We start from the raw sequence: 16643 nt of genomic DNA on the forward strand, positions 1-16643 counted from the left end.
GCAAATATAAATGCAAATATAAACAAATAAATGCAATAAATAAAACAACAAAAGCAACCAAACCCTATCCTAGAGAGCGCTAGGAGAGACTCGCTTAGGGAAGATGGACCAGCAAGAGGTCAACTTCTCGTCCTTTCCCCAGCAGAGTCGCCAGCTGTCGCATTACGCGAAAAACCGGCGGGAAAACAAAACAACAGAGCCGCCAACATGCGTTATTTACCCCAAAAGAGGGAAAGGAAACGCTCGAAGTAAACCTGGAAAAGACATGGTCTCGCGACCAAAGAAAGATGGGATCAGGAGTCGGTTATGCGAAGGGAAGGTATTAGCACCCCTACGCATTCTTCGTACTCGACGGGATCCACGCACAAAAGAAAGGATAAGGTTGCTAAAAACTGATCACAAACTACACACAAGGCTGGAAGGAACACACAGAAAGACAAGAGAAATAGGACTCAGTAGGATATCGCATCCTGGGCCTACGTAGTCTGTCAGGCACAGACATCGGAGTCGACGTAGTTCGGGACAGGGAGAAACGTGCTCGCTAGGATGTCGCATCCTATGCATACGTATCTTCTCTGACCGGAGAAGAATCAGAGCACTCGTAGCTCGGCTAACGCACGCCAAACAAAACCACACAGGAAACCGACTGCCAATCGCTGGACTTACGTCAGACTCCACACAAACAGGCAAACCTGGAAACTGAATGCCAATCGCTGGACTTACATCAGACTCCGAACCAACAAACACACATTGCAAACCAATTGCCAATCGCTGGACTTACGTCAGACTCCAACAAGCAAACAAGACACAGGAAACCAACTGCCAATCGCTGGACTTATGTCAGACTCCAACAAACACAAAAAGGTTGAAAAAGCAAAAGGGTGCCAGGAGAGATCAGCTCATCGTCTGCCTACGTACCTCATCTGGTATGAGGATCAGGGCGACGTAGTTCCCCTAAACAGGGAAAGAACTTCTAACCTAACCAGATACAAAGGGAGACACAAACTACTAGGGAGACTACGACTCGAGCCTATAAGTTGTCATGCATACGATCCCTATGTTAAGGTTTCTATCTAACTTGCACAGGGAGCAAGCTATCCTAAACAGCACAGGCAAAAAACATACAAGCACACAAAGCAAGCACACACACTATATGCAAACAAATGGGCTCATACAAGGTTAGGCTGTGAGACACAAGCCAACTGGAATCGGGTGTAGTGAGCTCTTAACCCTAACATTGAGAGTTAGGGTGAAGCAGATGAAATGAGAAGTGAGGGTAAGACCTCACAGCTCTTATCCCTGGCCTGGGAGAGCTTCAGACAAATGAAGGTGTGGGAGTTCAAAATGTAGGAACTCTTCTCCACATATGACTGACACAACATGGATCTTGGGTTTTGATTCAAAATGCATCAACACAATGGTGTGAGCAGGATGAATGACTCAACTGAATAGCAGGGGATGGATTACACATCCCTTTTATCTGCCAATTGCCTCTTAAGAGGTCTTTACCTGCTTGGCACAAAAGTAAACATTCTCAAGCATTGCCTCTTAAGGAGGGCTTCAGACAGGTGCCTGCCCACATAACAGGACAGGTCTTCCAGACTACATGAAGTCAGAGAAATTATACCTCAGTGGTTAAGCAACCAAGCAAAGCAAAAGCAAGTTCAAAAGAACTCAAAGCAACTTAGGTACCTGTGAAAAATCTAAACTAATCAGTTCAATTGTACAGACAAACAATCAATAAGCAATAGCAAACAGACAAACAATGTTCACACTGTGTAAGCCACAAAGCAAACTCAAATGAGCTAACATCAACCTACAAAACACACAAGTGTTAGTAATTAAGAGAAAACATCAATGATCAAATGAGGAAGCATCATCAACTATGGACTTGGATGTTTAAACCTGAAATCAAAGCCCACATGTAAGCCACAAACCACTAGGTCAAAGCCTAGGGTCAAAGGAGGATCAAAAATCCAAAACAGAACATGAAATTTAACATGAATCATCTTCATCCAATCAAGAACACATCTCAAAAAGTCCCATATTAAAATCATTAACCAAATTCATTTCATGAACAAAACATGGCAAGGCATGCAAATGGTGATCACATTGAGACATCAGAATAAACAAATGCACATTAAATCAAAAATGACTCAAAAAATCTTGACAAAATTCATGAGAAAACATGACATATAACAAGATCATCACACAAAAAATTAGAGGTATTGGACATCATTAGGCATGGCAAGCACTTAACATAAAACAGACAACCAAATGTGTGACACAAATTGTCACACCAACTTAGCATAATCATAAAACAGAGATGGATCATGGTAAAAATCTCAAACCAAAGCCAAAACATCACTCAACATGTCTAGAAATAGCATGCAAAATTTTAGAAGCATTGGATAAGAAACAAGCATTTTATGATCAAATGAATAAGGCAATAGCACAAATGAACACATGTTCAATCTCCCTAGGGCAAATCATTTTTTTAACCAGGCACAACTTGCAATTCAATAATCATAAAAAGGTAGACAGAATGAGGATCATAATGCAAAAAAATTGGAGGTCATTTGGATTAATTTTCAATTTATGGTGATTTTTTGAAGTTTGGAGAAATTTTGAAATTAAAATGTGAAGCATGGCATGAAATAATGATGGAATAGAGAAAAATGCAAAGGCAATGAGAAAAAGGCTTCGCTCGGATTCGAACCGAGACTATATTTGAAATGCCAAGCGCGCCCAAGCCAAACGATGGCGTTTTGACACACGAACCCTAAACCTGGCGCGCATGTTTCAATTTCGTAGCTAAATGGAATTTCGTAGCACATCTCAAGCCAATCCGCAGCAAAACTGGAAATATGCATGCAGTTCATACCAAGAAGATGAAGATCATGAAGATCTTCATCTGGAATTTCCAGATTCCACAATTGTTCCAGAAACTAACAAAACCTATATCAATCAACTCACCATGCCTCATACATCAAGAATCCAACAATAATTCATGCAAAAACAACAAGATAAGCACGGATCGAAGAGAATCAAAATCAACATCAAAACTTGAAATGCATGTATCTGGCTCAAAACAGCACCAAATCACTCCAAATTTTCATCAGCATTATCACCAATCAATGAACTACATAATAGGCATAATGAATTTGAGATTTAAAGAGGTCGAAAAACTGACCTCTTGATGAACAAAATGGGAAATCGCGTGTTACAAGCTCAAACAAGTCCTCAGATCTCTTCCAATATGCTTATTGAGATGAATGATGATGAAATGGAAGCTCAATGATGCACAAAACCAGCTCAATCTTCAACTGCCATGGATGCTTCAAGCTTCTACTCTAGCTCAATGTGCCACGATTTCTTCTAAATCCACATCCAATTCTACTCAACAACACTTCATGATGATGAATTAAGCAACAAAAAGTGTTCTTGTTTGAAGAATTTTTGGAAAAAAGTGAGAGGAAAATTTTGTGATTTTTCTTGAATCTAGATCTGAAATGTGTTCATGGTGTAAAACAGTTAGGGTTAAGCATATATACTCCATGTTAATCATGTTTATGAACTGTTTAGGCCAAATGCAAATGAGGTTAATCCATTTTGTGGTGTAAGTGCAAAAATGAAATTTTCACTCCATGCACCCCCATGCACGTGAACAGTGCATGTTCTTGGCCCAAAATGCCTTAAAAACATCCCTTGCAAGCTTTTGAATTGATTTGATATGCATATGTTCCACAAAAATGATTTTATGCAATTTCCTCCCAAAATCTTCATGAGTGAACCAAAGGCCATGCAATGAGATTTTATGCCATGTAATGATATGCTTGGAAAATACATGTTATAAGGATCAAAATGCAAAAAGGACCACTCAATTTGGAGTTTTGGTTTGAAAGTTATGTCCATTTGAAGTTTAAACCAGACTTTGCCATGATTGGACCATATCTCCTCAACCACACATGACAAATCCATGATCTTGGACTTTTTGGAAAGGGGAGAGAAAGATCTTCAACTTTCATGTTGGACAAAATTTCATTTGAAGCTTTCTTGATGATGTAATCTTGAGTTGAAGTTGGTCCAAAATCTTTCCATTTTTGGAAAGTTCAAATTACAAGTCACCTGCTATTTTTGGAAAGTCTTGATCTGACTTCAAATTCTTCAATGTTGATGTTTGAAATGTCAAATGAGACTTGTTTGAACATGAATGAAGCATCTCTAACCACTTCCCACCTCCATATTCACAGTTGACTGTGTAGTTGACTTTTGTTGACTTTTCAGGGCCTCAGATGATTTGCACATGGACTGATGAGTTCTGAGCCTTCAACACTTGGCCAAATCACTTCAAAATGATCCTTGAATCATGTGAACTCATGGGAATCACCCTAGGGCTTTGATCTCATGGAAAATGCTCTTGTTGCTTTGCACAGTTGAATCTCCTGACCAGTCTGACTAATGCAATGCAATGGACTATGCAATGACAATGCAATGTTAATGACCTAACAATGAAATGTATATACAAATGGGAGGTGCAAATTTGAGGTGATACACAAGGAACCTCACATTCTCGATCGTGAGCCCCATATTCATCTTGCAACGCCCTTTGACAAACTGGAAGTTTTATGTGAATCCTTGGTGGATTTTGATAATATGAAAAGAAATGGCGTAGACCTCACTGAAGAACTTCACAAACAAGGTTGGGGAAACTACTTTCAACGTCTCTATGGTCCAGTTTACCCAAATCTTGTGAAGGAATTCTGGAGATTTGCAGGCGTTGACGATTACTTCATTGTCTCCTATGTTCTGGGAGTAAAGATTGTGATAACTGAAAAGGCTATTGCTGCACTTCTGGGTATGGAAAAGGATGGTGGCAGAAGAATCTACAACATCAATCCCAGGGAAAAATACATATCTCAAGAAATCAACCCAACAATCTTCAAACAAAACGCAGAAGGCAACCCCTCAAAGAACAAGGAACTACTTCAGAACCTTCGGGTTTGGCTGAAGATCATTCTGGGTACAATCCATCATCGCAAAGCGTCAAACTCCTCAGACTACATCAACACAGACCAGAAATGCATTTTGTACTGCATTCACAAGGGTCTGAAGCTATGCCTTCCAGCACTTCTGTTCAAGTACCTCAGAGACTCTGTGTGGGATACCAGAAACCACATGAAGCCCAGAACCTACATCCCTCTGGGAAGGTTAATCTCCGACTTTCTGATTGAAAGTCAGCTGGTGGATCATCTGTTAAAACACAGACTCATGGAGGATGTGGCAATCGACGTTGGAAAACCCATAAACGCCAAGAATCTGAAGAGCATGGGGATTCTGGAGAAGGTCAACGTTAGACCTACTCTGGACACTTCGTGGGATACTTTAAAAGATCAGAGGAAAATTCCCAATGGTCTATATCTGTTCTCAAAGGAAGAGCCCCGAGAGGTAATTCTCCATTACCTACAAGGTCTGAAGGATGAAGGAATAGATATCTCTGATTTCCACTTAAAGGATCTACCAGATACAGCTCCCAACTTCATGAGGCATAAAAGAGGTCCCTCTGAGAAGACATCACAGGCGAAGAAGGCAAAGCTAGGAGAATCCTCTGGATCAAGACCTCCAACACCTCTACATGAGTCTTCTGGTAAGTCTGTCTCTCCTGCTCCCTCTGCACAAACACAGCAACTTGCTTCTTCCATTCCTCTACCAACACCTCTATATACTCCATCTGAAATCCCTCCTTCAACGACCAGAACATCTCAACCACTCCCAAAATTCAACCTTACCTCTACCTCCTTACCCCTATCTGAAGCTGAAAAGATGAATGAAACCTCCTCCTCATCTTCAGCCCCAGAATCACCTTCTTACTTTGTCATCTCATCTGACACAGAACTCTCTGACCCCTCTTCTCCCACTCTAGCCCAACTTCAGACTCAGAACCTTGCCTCACAACAACCACAACAACCTCCACCTGAACCTGAAGTAACCTCACCACCCACAGAACAACCAAACATCACTCCATCTGACGTTCAACCCTCTGACCCCAACACCTCTGACATTACCCCTCGAAACACTTCCGCTGAACCTCAAATTCTCAACTTAAGCCCTCCCACTTCTTCACCTCTACCATCTGAACCAGAAAACTCCCTGCCAACCCTAGAGGAAGCAATTATGCTCTTTGCAGGAGCATCAGTTGAAAAGGTCAAGTCTCTGACCATCAACTCTGGCATCAGTGATGATCCTTCCTCTGTTAGGACACATTGGAACAAAGTTATTGGTTGGATGACCTCTGAGGCCTTCAAGCTGAAGAACCTCTCTGAGCAAGTCAGAAACGAGTTTATCAGAGACGCTGAGGCAAGACTACAGGAGCACTTAGCCAGAGAAGCTGAGGAACAGGCCAGAAGGGAAGTAGAAGAAAGAGCAAGACAAGAAGAAATTCAAAGGGTTAAGGAAGCTGAAGCCAAAGCTTTAGCTGACGCTGCTGCTGCTGAAGCTGAAGCAAAAGCTGTTGCTAAAGCTAAAGCTAAAGCCGCTGCTGACGTTGAAGCTCTCCGTGCTGAAGAACAGAATGCTCTAACTCAGGGGGAGTCCTCTATATTTTCCCCTCTGGTCCTCAAGACCCTTGAGGAGCTTCAGAAAGAGCAGAAGGAAGTCTGAGCCAGATTGGATCAACAGGACACAGTCAACGCCAACATCCAGAATCTGCTGACCTAGCTGCTTCAGAGGATGCCTCCTCCTCCCAACCCTTAGGCACCTAGGATTTTTTCTTGCTTGTGGTTTTTTGTCTCTGATGTTTATGCTCTTATCTGGATATATATATTGTCTTCCTTTTTTTGTTTTATTAAGTCTTTTTGATTTTGACAAAAAGGGGGAGAAATCAAAACAGCTCTGATGAAAACATATCTAATTCCTTCAAGTACTCTGCAAACATATTATTCAATAAATATCTATCTAACGCTCTTTGACTCAGAAAGTTACAGAAGAGTAACTAGACACTTCATTGCGTGGAAGCTCTGGTAAGAACTTTTGAACTCCCTAGCCTATCTCAGGGGGAGCTCACTTCTATCTGATCTGATAAACTCTTATATCTGAATGTTTCATCTATTAATTAAGTTTGTTTTGTCATAATAAAAAAGGGGGAGATTGTAAGAACAAAAATTGTTCTACAACAGATTCCAGGATTTTGATGATAACAAAGGATGAAACCAAAAATGGCACTCTAACGAAATTTTTCTAAGTGTGCAGGACTCTGAACAAGAACAAAGGAATCTGATCGCTTTATCAGATACAGAATCGAATCAGATACGAAGTACCAGGAGATCAGAAGCATCTGAAGAAGAAGCGCGCTCTAGAAGTTCTGACTCTGAGCAAAATAGCATAGCAGAATACCAGAAGCTCTAAACTTCCTCTAGAATCAACGCTGATGATCTAAAAGACCAGGACTATCAGAAGCTCTGATGTCACATCACAACAATCTCAGATTAACAGAGTTAACGCAGATTCAGACGAAGAATCTCCTTATCTAGAAAGAGTAACGGAAACTACAACTTCAAATGGAAAGAAAGTATATTTGGAAAGAAGTTATTCGGGGAGAAAATCTGTTATGGCAAGAAACACAGAAGTAATGGAATTAAACTCTCATCAAAGTCAAATATTCGGCCATCACTACTACGGCCCTTTCACCACTATATAAAGGACGACAAACTTCATTGAGAGACACACCTGAACGCACAGAAAAACTCTACTCTCTCTCTTAGTCTTTCACGAGTTGTTGCTCATACGTGAAATCTCTCACTTGCTCTATTTGCTGTAATATTTGCTTTATCTTAGAAGCACTTTGGATTACAATTTTCTTTTGCTAAATTGATTTTGTTCCTCAAGTGACTCTGCGTAGTCTGTATACTTGGGAGGACTAATAGATCCTTCTCTTAGACGTTGGTTGTAATAATCTTTCAAGATCAGTGGATTAAGTCCTTTTTGAAGGCGAAATCACCTTGGCCGGGTGGACTGGAGTAGCTTTGTGTTATAAGCGAACCAGTATAAAATCATGTGTGTTCTTATTCTGCAAAAGCGCTTATTTTCCAAAACAATTCAAACCCCCCTTTCTTGTTTTTGTCACCTTCATTGGAAGCCCTTTCTTATTTAGTTATGTGGTCGTCGAGGAAATTAATATAGAAGTGGGTCGTATTTCTAGTTGGTTAGTTCTCTCAATAGAGCTAGGAAAAATGATTTGTACCAGCTTCGTAGAATGCTATATCTCTTTATATGAGTTCCTGTTTACATGAATAAACTTGTGGTTTCCTCTTAACGAATTTGAAGAAGAAGTGTTAAAGTTCTTAAAGATAGCCCATTCATAGCTTCATCCTAGTGCATGGGCTTTAATAAAGGTGTTTCAAATCAGGGTTGATTATCGGCTTTGGAAGCCTTCTTGTCGACTATTCTTTTTACCTCTTTGTAGTGGTGCATACTTCATTAAATAATCTTCGAGATTAGAGGTTAATCTCACTATGTCAGGATGTTCCCTAATTGGTGTTTACCTTGTCCTTGAACTCGATCTTTTACTCCTCCTCCGACTGGATTTGATGTCTATGCCACCAATCAAATTCCTTTGGTCAAGGTCAGTCTTCATCCAATACTGTCACTAAAGGGTTTGAAGATTGGGTTTCTCCTCCTCCTAAAAATAATAAAATGGATCAGGGGTGAAAACCACACCCTTCTGTTGGACATGTTATTGCCACCACCAAATACTCTTCCTCTTTGATAAAGTTGTCGATCATTCTTCCGTCCTAGATTCCTCGTACCTCTTAAGAAGTTCCATCTATAAGAAAGATCTTTCCTATATCCAGAATCTCCCCAAAGAGGAGATGATGAAACTTATTTCTGAGGCGACTTGATATGCTTATCATACGGCTTCTTTGTTTTCCTTGGCAAATGTTGGTCGGGGTGATGTTTTAGCCATGAGAAATCCTTCAAAGGAGGGGGGTACTTGGAAAGGTAAATATGAGGCGATCGAGCATGATAAAACCCAACTTTAGAAGAAAGAGTTGGGTCTTCAGGAAGAAGTGAAGGTTAATGGGACAACCTTTTCCCTTTTATTATGAACACTGAGCTCTAATCCTCCTTATAGGTAAAGAAGAAATTTTGCAAAGAGGCTCTTTAGAAGTTGAAAGAGTCTTGGGAAGATGAGTAGGAGATATATGTGGGATAACCAGTCATCTGAAGAAAGAAGGTTGATAACTACTTTTGAGACAATGAAAAGGCTACCTTGAGCCAATACTTAATATTAGAAGATTGGAGTCTCAGGAAGATGATCAGGAGATATATGAGGGACAACCGGTCATCTTAAGGAAGAAGGTTGATGACTAATTTTGAGATAATGAATAGGCTACCTTAAGGAAATACCTAATATTAAAAGATGGCGACAACATATAATAAGCGGAAGACAGGGTATAAAATCCAATAGGTTTTGGAGGCAGAGAGAATTAATTATTGAGTGTAATTTTAGAAAAATAGAATAGTTATTTGGTAGGGAAAAACGTATCATGCTCTTTAATTAAATTCTTTAAATCACAATTGTTAATTAAATTTAACTATTAATATGCATACAAGTTGTACTCACCAAATAATGATAAACTAGTGATTAGTAGAGATGTTCTGGTGGATGAGAGAAAATGGTGGAACGAGACTCAGGGATCAGTTCGACATGAGCAGTATACAGACACAACTATTCTTGAAGAAGACCAACAAACTAAAGCCACAACCACTCTAAATGAAGAACCACTCAATCAGAATGTTAGAAGATATGCTAGAACGAGAATTGAGTCAACAAAGCTAGATGGATATGAGGATTTCCAGACCAAGCAATCGATGCAGATGGTGAAGAAGTGATAACAATGGAAGAATCACAACCAGATAGGATCAAGCCATGAATGATTCAAATTGGTTGGCAGCAATGCAAGAAGAACTCGTGGAAATCGAGAAGAACAAGATCTGAGAGCTTGTAGAAAATTAAACCAAGAAGCCAATTTATGTGAAATGAGGCTACAATTTGAAGCTAATGCCAAATGGTGAAATTGACAAGCATAAGGCAACACTAGTGGCAAGAGGTTTTCTGTAAAAACATGGTATCTACTTCGATGAAGTCTATGCACCTGTTGCAAGGTTGGAAACCATCAAAATTGCTTTGTCGATTGCATCATACAGAGGATGGAAGATACATCAACTAGATGTAAAGTAAACATTTATTAATGGAAAATTGGAAGGAGAGGTCTATGTTAGTCAACCACCAGGATTCGAAATCAAAGGGTAGACGAAGAAGGTGTATAAATTGAGGAAGATTCTATATGATTTGAAGCAAGTCCCAATGGCTTGGTACAAAAGAATAAATAGCTTACTGATCGAGAAAGATTTCACAAAATGCTTCTCAGAACATGGAATGTATGTCAGCAATACAAGCAGGCTCAGTCGAGTCATTATATGCTTATATATGGATGACTTGCTTATTACAAGTGCAGATGAAGTAGAAATAAAAGGGATCAAGTCGAAACTGATGCATGATTTTGAAATGTCCGACCTAGGGAACTTTTTGATTTTTTAGCAAAGGAGTTTAAAGATACAAGTGAAGAAGTGTTCTTGCACCAAAAGAAGTGTGCCCAAGATATCTTGAAAAGGTTCAAGATGAGTAACTGTATTGCAACTGTCACACCATTGGAGACTAAAGCAAAATTAAAAAAGGATACAAATGATAAATTTGTAAGTGCAACACTATACAAGTAAATCATTGGATCCTTAAGATATTTATGCAACACCAGACCAAATGTTTGTCAAAGTGTCAGGTTGTTTAGCAGATTCGTGGAGACGCAATCAGATTGTCATCTCACTGCATTCAAGAGAGTGTAGAGATACATAAAAGGTACAATTTATCATAGTGTGTTGATGCCAAGGCACAAGAATATCAACACAAATACAAAGGTACATGGCTATACTAATTCATATTTCAGTGGAGGTCAAGATGAGAAAAAGACTATTGCAGGCTACATGTTCATGATTGGAGTTGCTCAAATCTCTTGGAGCTCAAGAAAACAAAGATTTATGACTTTGTCATATTATGAAGCTGAATATGTGATTGCATCATATGCAACATGTCAAGCAGCATGAATAAAGGTGTTGCTAGAAGAGCTCAAGATCATGCGTCCAAGAAAATGAATTATTTGTCGACAACAAGTCTGCTATCGACCTGAAAAATCATCATGTGTGTCATGGTCAAAATAAGCACATAGAGAGAAGGTATCATTTTCTTATGGAACAAGTAATTAAGTTTGAACGTGATCATTGCAATTCAGAATGGAAACTAGCTGATATACTCACCAAGCCTCCAAAAAAATTTGGATTTGATGAGTTGAATACGCATTGGGATGAGAAGCCTCAAAAACATGAATTAGAAGGTTTGTGAGAAGATATAATTCAGTGTTTTAGAAAAGTTGTATTCAATATAATTGTGTTAGTCGAATACAACATGTGTCAAAATATGTACGCAAATATTCGATAAAATCGAATACTGTAGTGCATAAATTGTATTTTGGTTTACTATATATACAGGTAACGTTGTAAATCAAACGAATTTCATATTAGTAAAATTCTTCTTCACAATTTAGTTTCTCTTTCTCTCTTCTCATTCTTCTTCTAACTGTTCCAACAATTAGCACAAAAGTTCATTCATTTTCAGGAACATATTTAGTTTCTCTTCACAAAAATTTCAGGAATATTTAGTTTCTAACTGTTCCAACAATTAGCACAAAAATTCTTCTTCACAATTTAGTTTCTCTTTTTCTCTTCTCATTCTTCGAAAGCTTCCTCTAAAACTGTGTGTGGAACTTTGGACATTTAGAGCAAAAGAGGGGTAGTTTAAATCCCTTGCAGATGGATATGATGTGTTAGAGCATATGCTGTCATCCCTCGTGATTTGTCGTAGATCAGTTGTTTTGAAGCCCTGTCCACATAAAAACCTGACATAATTCCCTTCATCAGCCTCATATATTAGACCCGGATTAACAGCTTTGGCTGGGTCAATTTGGCCAGCTCCATAAGCAAATTCTGCATCTGGATTATTTTCTGAATTGATATGTGCAGCTACAACACAACAAATATCCAAAATTATTTATCCTGGTTCAAAACATATTTAGGTAATTTTATTTATCTCAAACTAAAAATATAACTTGAATTATACTCGGTAAATATGCAATGCAGCATTTTAAAATATCAACAATTACTTTAATAATTGTAAGATAACTCATGATCATTAAAAAAATTGTGTTTTTGGATATTAATATCATTTATAAGTAATTTTGAATAATTTATCATTAATATTATAACAAATAAAATAAAGTTTCAATTTTTAAATATCAAATTTGAAGCATTTTCCAAAGTTTTTAAGCATTTTTTATGGTGTAGTTATATAATGAGTTTGATGGTATATACATTAACAATTTTGACAATAAAGGAGATAAAAACATTCACACCACTTTGAATGAATTTAAAAGAAATGAAGTATAATGCATGCATGTTTTCAAGAATTTATACGTTTCAATATATAAAACAAAAGTGTAAGGAAGGATTCTAAGATAATTTTCTGTAACGTTTTAAAAAAATTTCAGTTACACATTCTATTGTTATCTATAAGTGTAGTTTTAGTTACACATACTTATATTACACATCATTATTTATATCTACTACCGAATTGCAGCCGGTGACCATGTGGGATGGAATGACTTTATGTACGCCGCTGCTCCGGATGTTCCTGATATAATATTGAACTTCAATTTTCTGGTCTCACTAAAAATCTCAGAAATCGGAGAGATTGGAGACCAGCTCGCTATGATGTCAACTCCAGGAGCAATTAAGTCGGGCTATAGTATTAAATAAATAAAAAAAATTAATCATAATTATTGTTAAAATAAAAAAATTATATTTAATTTATTCAAATAGAAAAAAGAACCTTCAAAATCTCAGACGTAACGTTGTTTAGACCCCTCGATGAGAAAAATGCAACAATACGTGCTAAACTATCTTTTAACTCAATTGTCTTAAATATAGTTGCAGTCGGAAAGCTGTAGATTAGAAAACTATCATAAATTTTAGATAAGTGATTTTCAAAATTATTATTTATGCATATAAATTTTTTACTTAATACCTCGTAGAACGTATGTATGTATGTATTTTTACTACATCTTTTGATTGAAGATAACATGCTGGCAAAGGAAAAGAGATTGCCATATCAATATAAGCTTGTTCTTGCATCAGGTTGGTTAGACAATTCCTACAATTAAAAATATTTGATTAACAAATCATTGGTTTTAAAAGTTTTTTTTAGTGTTTAATAATGGCCATTTTAGAGGAGACATATATTATTTTCCATATTAATTTAAATATGTTGCATTTTCTTATTAAGTTAAGAGTTTTTATTTTCACTATAAAGATATTATCATTATGAATGTATTATTTGTCTTTGAAGAGAGACATGATTTATTGTTAACTGATAGCAGTAATTGAATAATTTTTATAACACTAAAGTTGAATGTTCAATGGTACGTAATGAATTATAGAGGATCAAAACAAAAACTTTCCTTTGTTATTTTCCATAATTTTAGTGTTTTAAATTGTTTGATAGTTTTAAGGATATGAATGCTAGTTACCTTGATGAGTCTTGATCGAAACCTGGTCTTTTCTTTGCTGCATCCCCACCATAGATAATTGGATAATATTTTCCTTTAAGGTCAAATGTGTTTAAAGAAATACCCTAAACATGAAATTCATATATTGATAGTTATTATTATATTAAAAAAAGATAATTTATAATTTACAAATTGAATAAGCTTACATTGAAATAAAAAAATAAACCTATCTTAATATCAGGAATTAAGGAATGCATATGAAAAAAACCAACTAAAAGAATCGTACCTCATAAGCTATATTGTTTCCTGTTTTGACTTTTGTTACGAATTTCCTATCCAAAGTGCTAGCACCAACAATAATTGCCCAAGGTTGATAATTTTGTAAGGATTTAGGATATGGACCTGTGTTTCCAGCTGAAAGTACTGTTAGCACACCATGCTTCATGGCATGAAAAGATCCGACGGACAATACATCTTTAAAATGTATATTCGTTTTAGAAACACTTTCACTAATTGATACAGATAATATATCAACTCCATCTTTAATTGCATCGTCAAATGCGGCAAGAATACTCGCTTCATTGCATCCATCAGACCAGCACACTTTATATACGGCAATGCGTGCTGACGGAACTCCCCCTCTAGCGGTTCCTTGTGCAAGGCCTAACATGCTTGCCATACTAATAGAATTCCCAGCCACCGTTGATGCTGTATGCGTACCATGACCACTTGAATCTCTAGGAGATTCAATATCTTTTGAGCTTAAGGCATTATGATGGAGTGGTGGATAAAACTTTGCTCCAATTATCTTACTGAAAAAACATATACACTTACATTAACACACTTGTATTACAATTGTTTGCACCTCTCTAATCTCTATGTAAATAAAGTGTTCTATATGTGAATGTGAGTTTCATTTAATCAACTTTACAAATAATTGCAATATGAGATGTAGCTTATTAAAGATCAAATAAATCAAAGTTTAAGTACTATTTTAAATCATTTTTTATGTTGTTAACTAAATAGATGACATTTTATCTCCATCCAACATCCAACATCCATCATTAAACATTTTGTAATTTTAGAGAAAAAGAGCATGATGAAAAGTTAGAGAATATTACTTATTGCAGGTAAAATCAAAAGCTTGGCATGAACCCTTCCATTTGGCAGGTGGTGGACTGAACCCTTTATCATCGAAGCTTTTCGATTCTGGCCAAACTCCAGAATCAATCACTCCAACTATAACATCACTTTCATAGTTTTGTCTTTCCACCTCTTGTGTAAAGCCAATAAAATCCCATGATCTTGTTGTGAGGAGTTGTCTCTTTTCATCCGGAAAAACAGAAACAACTCCAACAAATAATTCATAGTTAACTACTTTATGAATATTAAAATAAATAGTATGGAAGTTTTCAATAAAAAATTAGCTTCTAAAACACACCTGCCATTTTATCGGCTTCTTTCTCATTTAGCTTCACAACAAATCCGTTGAAACTATGCCAATAATAATAAAGTATAGTTTTTGTTGTCGAGTTGCTAAATTATAGGAAAAAAGGGGTAAGTTAAAGAAGTCAAGTTTTAAAAGATATATGACTTTACATATTATGTTTCTAAATTTAAAAAAATGGACAATTCAAAATATTAAAAAACAAATATAAAATGAACATCAAACTTTTAAGTATAGATAAATAAGAAATTAAAATCATAAACTAAGGCTTAAAGTAAAACATATTATAACTAAAGCTATATGTATAAATAGGACAATTCTAGTAAATCAAAATCCAAACATGATATCAAGTCACAACATATTAACATTTTTTGACAACCCAAGGTTAATAAGTGGTTAAAAATTGAAAAAATTATGTAACCTGTCTCTAACCTGTTGTAGCAAATAATTATAGTGGAGCAAACAAGAAGCTTCATCTTTGATGGTATCTCCGGTATAGACAATATAAATCTGCATTTTTAATTCCACATATATAATTATTATAACAAAAAAAAATACACTTATTTAAAACAAATAGAGATGATATTTATTTACTTTGGTGTTAGCAGCTAGGGGTTCATCTACAGAAACAAAAAGTTATAATTAGCGAAGGAATTAAAAGTGACACTTAAAATAGAAAAAGAAAGGATTAAGTGAAAATGATTAAAAAAAACCATAGCTAGAAGAAACACATCCCAATAATAGCATGAAGAAGAAAAGGTATTGCAACATCTTCGATGAAATATTTTGCAGTGTTTTTTATGATAAAACTTCTTCAGATACTACCGAGGGTAGTTAACACACCATCTGATGCCGAATCAGATTTTCAATGCAAACTATACCAAAGCTTAACCAAGTTATGCTTTTGATGCTGCCATAGAGAGAGAGAGAGTAGTGCAAAGATATTTCACTAAGAATCAGCGCCATCAAGTTAATGAGTATCACTCTGAATATGCAACATCATGCTTATGAAAGAAAGTACAATAATGCAAACAAATTAGCTAAGCTGTATGCATTAGGGTGCAGAAGAGTTTCTATTTTACATTACACATTCATACATATTGCTTTTCGCATGGCTTTCTATGTTTGGTTGATGACTCACATATTTCAAAAATGGATACATATTGCTTTTGGCATGGCTTTCTATGTTTGGTTGCTGACTCACATATTAAAAAACGGATACAATAACAGTTATCTTGTAGTAAATTTCAATATATGTGACATAAAGTTTAAAACAAGACAAGATTTGGCTAAGTACTTAATTAGTTGAACAGAACTTAATCTTATTTACAATGATTCTCACATGTAAATAAAAGACATAATGTTATTGATAAAAAAAGGTAAAATTAAACTTATATTTAAAAAATTATAATCCACACTTTTGGTTCTTCCTACAATTAAAAGATATTATGTTTGCAATTCTCTCAATATCTCAAATTTAGTTTTTAGTCTCTCTAAAATGTTTCCTTTAAAAAATGATTTTT

General features: G+C 36.3%; 1 protein-coding gene across 2 annotated transcripts; it reads right to left on the reverse strand.

Moving 5' to 3' along the window:
- Positions 1 to 11607: 11607 nt before the first annotated feature.
- Positions 11608 to 16179, reverse strand: LOC127118237 (cucumisin). 2 transcript variants are annotated; one of them, XM_051048391.1, is made up of 11 exons: positions 15834 to 16179; positions 15715 to 15740; positions 15553 to 15630; positions 15115 to 15209; positions 14795 to 15023; positions 13960 to 14485; positions 13695 to 13798; positions 13193 to 13318; positions 12998 to 13109; positions 12736 to 12908; positions 11608 to 12132 (listed from the first exon to the last, which is right to left on the reverse strand). In XM_051048391.1, the coding sequence occupies exons 3-11, from the start codon at positions 15594 to 15596 to the stop codon at positions 12108 to 12110; spliced, it is 1434 nt and encodes a 477-aa protein (XP_050904348.1). In that variant the 5' UTR covers positions 15597 to 15630; positions 15715 to 15740; positions 15834 to 16179; the 3' UTR covers positions 11608 to 12107. The 2 variants fall into 2 exon arrangements, with proteins under 2 accessions (XP_050904348.1, XP_050904349.1); XM_051048392.1 differs by having other exon boundaries at positions 12704 to 12908.
- Positions 16180 to 16643: the final 464 nt, after the last annotated feature.

This window comes from Lathyrus oleraceus, chromosome 2 (genome assembly GCF_024323335.1).
Source record: "Lathyrus oleraceus cultivar Zhongwan6 chromosome 2, CAAS_Psat_ZW6_1.0, whole genome shotgun sequence".
NCBI classification, from domain to species: Eukaryota; Viridiplantae; Streptophyta; class Magnoliopsida; order Fabales; family Fabaceae; genus Lathyrus; species Lathyrus oleraceus.

Excerpts from the sequence above, each read along its gene's own strand:
- LOC127118237 (XM_051048391.1), bottom strand. The coding sequence starts at position 15,596 with ATGAAGCTTCTTGTTTGCTCCACTATAATTATTTGCTACAACAG. Across the intron at positions 13,799-13,959 it reads GAAACAATATAGCTTATGAG|GGTATTTCTTTAAACACATT; the intron begins GTACGATTCTTT and ends TTTCATGTTTAG. Across the intron at positions 12,133-12,735 it reads TGGTCACCGGCTGCAATTCG|CTGCACATATCAATTCAGAA; the intron begins GTAGTAGATATA and ends GTTGTGTTGTAG.